Source organism: Bison bison, unplaced genomic scaffold (assembly GCF_000754665.1).
Source record: "Bison bison bison isolate TAMUID 2011002044 unplaced genomic scaffold, Bison_UMD1.0 scf7180017864367, whole genome shotgun sequence".
In the NCBI taxonomy this organism is placed as follows: Eukaryota; Metazoa; Chordata; class Mammalia; order Artiodactyla; family Bovidae; genus Bison; species Bison bison.
This window is the reverse complement of record NW_011494939.1, coordinates 5,098,915-5,106,344: the sequence shown is the minus strand read 5'-3', so window position 1 is coordinate 5,106,344 and position 7,430 is coordinate 5,098,915. Positions and strand designations below refer to the sequence as shown.

The 7,430-nt window shown below is 43.2% G+C and overlaps 1 protein-coding gene across 1 annotated transcript in view; it reads left to right on the top strand.

The window, feature by feature from the left end:
- KLHL6 (kelch-like family member 6) overlaps positions 1–7,430 on the top strand; it is a 57,010-nt gene that overhangs the window by 36,492 nt on the left and 13,088 nt on the right. Inside the window, exon 3 of the mRNA XM_010855661.1 lies at positions 840–1,289. Within this exon, the coding sequence (XP_010853963.1) occupies positions 840–1,289 (450 nt within the window). The remainder of the gene's footprint in view (positions 1–839; positions 1,290–7,430) is intronic.

Below are 7,430 nucleotides of genomic sequence, written 5' to 3'. Positions count from 1 at the left end.
GTGGTCAGGATGGAGGGGACACGTATCCCTATGGCTGATTCACACTGATGTATGGCAAAAAACGTCAGAATATTGTAAAGTAATTATCCTCAAATTAAAATAAATATATAAATTTAAAAAGTAATAGTTGCTTTATATCACCAAATGTTGGTCATTGTAAATATTTTTCTGACTTTTAAAATTATTTTGTTTAAATTAGTGTTCCAAATAAAGTGCTATACTTTCTTGTAGGTTGATGTATCTTTTAAATCTCTTTTCATGCTTCAGCTATCTCTCCCTGCCCACCCCCTCTCACTTCTCTCTTTCCCCTTCGGATGTATTTGTTGAAGAAACTGAACTGGTTGTTCTGTAGAGTTTCCCACAGTCTGGGTTTTGCTGATTGTATTCCCATGGCATCATTGAACATGTTCCTCTTTCACCTGTGCTTCCTGTAAGTCGCTGATTAAATCTGGACATTTGATCAAGATTCAGTGAATGGATTTTTCAACTCAATACATTATGGATGTTTTCCACGTCATTTAATATTTTTCTACGACATGTTTTCTTTTCTTTTTCTTTTTTTTTAGACCCATCAGGACCTCTCTGGTTCCAAGTACACTCCTTGTCTTTATTTTAATTTTTAAAATTTTATTTATTTTTGGCTGTGCTGGATACAGCATGCTTTCTTAATGATGCTAGAGCTGTTGAAAATACGACCTTTTTTTCATTTATTTAGCTAGTCCCCTATTTGGGTCACTTGAGTTCTTTCTAAATTTTTGCTACTACATACAACTCGCTGATCAACCTCTTTGTGGACTGGTCATTTTCTGGCCTGATTTGCTATTCTTCTGTTCTCTTAGTTCCTGCGGATGGTGGATGCCTGTGCTAGCTTCCTCACAGAAGCCTTGAACCCAGAAAACTGTGTTGGAATCCTGAGGCTGGCAGACACACATTCCTTGGACAGTCTAAAGAAGCAGGTTCAGAGTTACATCATCCAGAACTTTGTGCAGATCCTGAACTCTGAGGAGTTCCTGGAACTTCCTGTGGACACTCTGTATCACATTTTGAAGAGTGATGACCTTTATGTGACAGAGGAGGCTCAGGTGTTTGAGACTGTGATGAGCTGGGTCAGGCACAAGCAGTCAGAACGCCTCTGTTTGCTCCCCTACATCCTGGAGAACGTGCGCTTGCCGCTTCTGGACCCGTGGTACTTTGTGGAGATGGTGGAAGCTGATCCTCTCATCAGGCAGTGCCCGGAGGTCTTCCCACTGCTCCAGGAAGCCAGAATGTACCACCTTTCTGGCAATGAGGTAAGTTGGTGATGAGAGATGCTATAGATAACCAGCAAAGGGATTAGCAGACCTCCCAGAGATACAGGCGAGACTGGCTCACAAATCCTTAGGGCATGAAGAAAAAGATGTTATTAAGTTTATAGTTTGATTCAGGCAGTCCAGAAGCTTCGGGTTTCTGATCTGTAAAATGGGGATGATACTACAGGGTAGACAGCTACTGAGAGGATTAGGTGAGATCTGGAAATCACCTAGCACCATGCCTGGCACATCCTTCTTTCAGCAGTGTAAGGGCAGGAGTCTGGTGGGGAGCCACACATATGCAGGAAGGATGCCCTGTCCAGTTGTCCAGTCCAGTCATCATTCCACAGGGCTGCTGTTTTCCCGCTTTGCCCATTCTGGGGGAAACATTAGATCTCCTCTGACATTACCTAGGTTCAGACTCTTATTATTTCCTTCCTGAACTGAAAATTTCTCAAAACTCAACTTCCTGCCCCTCATCTGGCCTTCCTGCTGATCTAAAACTCAAGCCTAATCATTTTCTCCTGGGTTTAGTCTCTTCACTGGCTCCCCACCACCCTCAGGATAAAGCCCACACTTGTGCCTAAACTCTCAGAGCCCAGCCTCCTGCTCACTGCTCTGGTGTCATCTCCAACCTCTCTCTCCTCTTGGTCCTAGTGCACCGCTTGTAATTCCTCAAGGTGGACATGCTTTTTCAGCCTTCAGGCTAATGCAGGCTGCTGCTGCTGCTGCTGCTGCTGCTGCTGCTAAGTCGCTTCAGTCGTGTCCCACTCTGTGCAACCCCATAGACGGCAGCCCTCCAGGCTCCCCTGTCCCTGGGATTCTCCAGGCAAGAGTACTGGAGAATGCAGGCTAATGCTGCTTAAACGACTTTTTCCTCTGCTTCATCTAGTTAACTTCTGTTCCAGCTTCAAAACTCAGTTTAAGCATCACCTTCTCCAGAGGCCCCTGTCATTCTTAAAGCGTCATGGCATTGCTCTGTCATAGCACCAGTCATTGCCTGTTAACCATTGAATTCCTCATCTATAAATATCTCGAGACAGGGTACTTGTTATGGTAGGAAATATGTCTTATTGGACTATTCATGCAGACCTTAAGAGAGTCCTTGGTATATATAGCAAAGGAGTGCTTAATGTTTTTTGAATGAATAAATGGGTACCAAGATGGTAAATAAAAGTATCATTTGTATCTACCTGGTTCTGCTTAACAATTCCTGAAGAATGTTATATTCAGAATTTTATAAAAATTAGAATAAGCTTAGTGGAGAGGAACAAAACAATCAAGAAGTAACGATAGAAGGACAGCTTGTCAAGTCTGTATGCATGAACAGCCTCACATGTACACCACTATACAACCCATGTACACCACACATAAATACCACTATACAGCAGTTCTGAGGTTGGCTACCAAGCCTTCTTCATTATGCCATTGGTAGAATATTAGCCAAGAGAGTTTAGGAATTGTCTTTCAGAGCCCCTTGGGAGCCCCTTCTTTTCTGTGTGTACTTTTCTAGTTCTGTGTTATCTTCAGATACATTGTCACTTATTCACTTTGCAAGCACATTCTTAAATATTTGGTAGAATTTATCAGTGATGCTATCAGAACCAGAAGGAATTTGTGTGTGTGTGAGAGAGAAGGTTTTAAACTTAAAACTTCAAATTATATTTAATATCTATATCTATAATTCTATTTCTTCTAAAATTATCCTTGGGAGTTTGTATTTCTCAAAGAATTTTCCATTGCTGAATTTATTGGCATAAAGTTGTCCACTTATTATCCTCTTTAATATCTGTAGAATCTGCAGTGATGTCATATTTCTCATTCCAGATACTGGTAATTTGTGTCTCCTTTTTTTTTTTTTTTTCTGATCAGTCTGGTTAGAGTTTTATCAATTTTATTGATTTTCTCAAAGAACCAACTTCTGGTTTCATTTGACTTTCTCTATTGTTTTTACACTTTCTATTCCCCTTATTTCTATATTAATTATTTTCTTTTATCTGCTTACTTCAGATTGAATTTTCTTTTCTTTTTCCAGTTTATTAGGGAGGAATTGAAGGTCATTATTTTGAAATCTTTCTTTTCTTTTCTTCTAATATTGTCATTAGTGCTATAATTTTCCCCCTAAGTTCAACTTCAGCAGCACCCTATATATTTTAATATGCTATACTTTCATTCTTCACAAATAAATCATGAATACCAACTATATGCCAGACATGGCCCCAAACACCACAAAACAGTCTCTGCCTTAATAAACTCCCGTATCTTCTCTTTTAGAGAAGATAGGACACTAAGCAAATGAAGGGTGATGAGTAGACTGATAGAGAACCAGACCACCACAAGGATCCTATGTTGAAATGTGGGTCACTGGCAGGTGGCTTAGCAATGGGAAAGCCCTCATATTCCTGAAGACAAGATCAATCTCTGCAACTGCTCTCAGTTCAGCATTTAAAGCATAGAGTCTTGATCAACTGCCAACATTCCTGCTGTTTTTGTTTCTGCTTCCCATTTCCGAACTCCCTAAGAGGCAGCTGTAAAGGGTTTCCTCTTATATAAATTGTCGCTACTATGTCTTCTGCAAAATTGCTGCTGCTAAAACTGTTCTGCTTTTTGTATTTGTGATGGAGGAGTGGGGAGTGGGATTATAGGCTTTGGATTTAGGACCAGAGAGAATACTGGTAACTAGAAAAGTCCCCAGTGTCAGAAACTTGGACTTCTAGTTGGGTGAATCTGGACTTTAATCTTGATTGCACAATTTACCTACAGTGTGACCTTGGGAAAGCAACTTAGCTGCCCTAAAGCTCAATCCTTGTAACATCAGTTCAGTTCAGTTCAGTCACTCAGTCATGTCCGACTCTTTGTGACCCCATGAACTGCAGCATGCCAGCCCTCCCTGCCCATCACCAACTCCCAGAGCCTACCCAAACTCACGTCCATTGAGTCGGTGATGCCATCCAACCATCTCATCCTCTGTCGTCCCCTTCTCCTCCTACCCTCAATCTTTCCCAGAATCAGTGTCTTTTCAAATGAATCAGCTCTTTGCATCAGGTGGCCAAAGCATTGGAGTTTCGGCTTCAACATCAGTCCTTCCAATGAACACCCAGGACTGATCTCCTTGCAGTCCAAGGGACTCTCAAGAGTCTTCTCCAACACCACAGTTCAAAAGCATCAATTCTTCAGTGCTCAGCTTTCTTCCCCTTTGTAACATGGGGAAGATAATACCTACCAGCTGATGGAATTGTTTTGAGACTTAAATAAGATAATGAATGAAATGTGTTAGCACAGTGTCTGACACATGATAAGTGTCCTAGAAATAAAGACTGTTCCTATTCTCACTCAGTTCCTTTATGGCACAATCAAGCATTAAGCATTTTCTTTCTCTGAGGCTAAAATCTCTCTTTCCATTCAGTCCTAATTTTTTTCTGTCTTATTGCCCCAAGTGCTTGGGGTACTTTCTTATTCTCATTCTATTGTTTAGGTAACTGAGCCAACCAACCATTGTGATCTCTGAGTTGGGTCTCATTGCCAGTTGATTTCCAAAATTCTCAGTCTTCTCACTGCTTGCATGAGCCTGGCTTTATTCCTGATGACTCAAGTGGAAGTCTGGAGGATACGCTGTGAACATCCTTCTCCTCCTAACCCTCCTTTCCCAGACTTAACCTTGTTCCTCCTTTTAAGCCCACGGTGGTGGTGACAGAGTCAAATATTAGAACCTAAAGGCAAATGTCAATTTACATTCGATCTAGAAGTAGTAGCTGGTACCTTCATTGGGAGAGGTCTTTTGGGGCAGAGAAAGTTGCCCCTTCATTTCATTGCCTCCAAAGTTTCCAGGGGCCAACTTGATCTATAACAAATGCTGCTGTGATATGTGTGCTGTCAGGAGGGCTTACTCCTGAGGACAGAGTGTCAGAAGCTCACCCATGTGAGCTTTATCCAAGTAGTTTGGTTACTTCTGTTCAGTCCTTTCAAATGGGCTCTTTGGACCAAGAGTACTCAGTAAGGTGCAATTCTTTGCTCTTTCTAACAATATGAAAATAAACTGGGTAGACCTGATTGTTGTGTGTCTGGCAAACATTTCCCTGTATCTGCAGACTCGCACATCTCTGATGTCTGATTGGCATTTGTCATGCCTTTGAGGTTAATATTTTGTAAAGTATAGCTGACCTTACATGTGTGTTCAATCACACAGTCATGTCTCTTTTGTGACTCCATGTAGCCCAGCAGGCTCCTCTGTCCGTGGAATTTTCCAGGCAAGAATACTGGAGTGGGTTGCCATTTCCTTCTCCAGGGGATCTTCCTGACCCAGGGATTTGACTCTGGTTACCTTCTGGGCCACTAGGGAACGCAGGTCTCAATACCCAGCCTGATCCATGAACTGGATGATTATATTATCTATTGCTATGCAACAAATTATCCCAAAAGGCAGTTTAAAACAACAAACATTTATTATCTCATAATTGTCAGGGATCTGGGAGTGATTTAGCTGGGTGGTTCTGGCTTAGGGGCTCTTCTGAAGTTGCAGTCAAGCTACTGGCTGGGGCTGCAGTTAGTCATCTCAAAGCTCAGAGCTGGCTGGAGTATCCACTTCCAAGCTCCTCCACAAGATTGTTGACAGGTGTTACTTCCTTGCTGACGGTTGGCCCCTGCATAGCAGCTGGCTTCCTTCAGAGCAAATGACCCAGGAAAGACAGCAATCAAGATGGAATCCTAGTGCCTTCATAACCTAATTTCAAAAGTAGTATACTGTCACTATTGTATTCTATTGGCATAGAGATCAACCCGGGAGCAATGTGGAGGGAACAACACAGGATGTTAGTTCCAGGAGGTGGGGATTGCTGGGAGCCCTTGTGGAAGCTGGTTACCACATGATCTAGACTGGAAAAAATAATATCTTTATCAGGTGCTGGGTCAACTAGCTTGCCCATTCTTTCATTCATTCATCCATCCATCATTTATGGAAGCCCACAAGCTCCAGATATTGTTCTTGGTGCTGAGATCTGTTGAAGAAAAGGGCTGTTCCAGCCATGAGGGACATTAGAATAAATTAGATGAGGGTGAAAAGTGCTGTGATAGGGAAATTCAGGACTGTGGGAGCATCTGTGGAAAGGCTAGAATGGCTTCCCGGGGAAAAGAGCAAAGTGACAGTGACAATGATGTCAAAAAGATCACAGGGTGAGTGGTTGGGAGGTAGTGTGGGAAATTGAGGACAGATATGGGGAGATCCTGACAGCAGGCAGCAGTGCAGGATTCAGTCAGTGGGAACACAGTCTTCCGCAGGCCAGGATGCAGGACTAGGATGCCAGCCTGGGAGTCAGGAGTAAGATCACAGCTAGTGTGGTCCCCGGCTAGTCAGCAGGCTGTTGATGTGGCAGAGCAGGCACTGTGCATAAGGTGGTTAAAGAGGGGAAGCTGGGGCCTGCTTCTCTGAACCAGAGTGAGTCACAGGAAACCAATTCTGGGAGGCTAGTGCTGTCCTCTAAACATCGCTCTATAATCCCCAAATCCTCCCTGAAAGAGGACAGATTGGTGCTGGAGGTTGTACCTGGAAGGATGGTTTAGAGGCTGGAGGGAGAAATCTCAGATGGGACAGATTTGTCTTCCGTGCCAATGCATTGTTCAATCCTCTCCTACCAGCTTGGTAATCTCATAGTGCCTCCAAGTTCTCAGGACCACCCCCCACCCTCATCCCAGCTGGCCTTTCCACTGTCAGTGCTGCAGGCTCAGCCCAGGATTGTCCTGCCACACAGAGTCATACTCCCTTCTGCTGATGCACAGAAGAGAGCCCTGCTACACACTTAATGGCCACGGTTCAGCCTCAAGAACTGAGGATCAAAATTTATTGTATGGTGACTGCAGCCATGAAATTAAAAGGCGCTTACTCCTTGGAAGGAAAGTTATGACCAACCTAGATAGCATATTCAAAAGCAGAGACATTACTTTGCCAACAAAGGTTCGTCTAGTCAAGGCTATGGTTTTTCCTGTGGTCATGTATGGATGTGAGAGTTGGACTGTGAAGAAGGCTGAGTGCCGAAGAATTGATGCTTTTGAACTGTGGTGTTGGAGAGGACTCTTGGAAGTCCCTTGGACTGCAAGGAGATCCAACCAGTCCATCCTAAAGGACACCAGTCCTGGGTGTTCATTGGA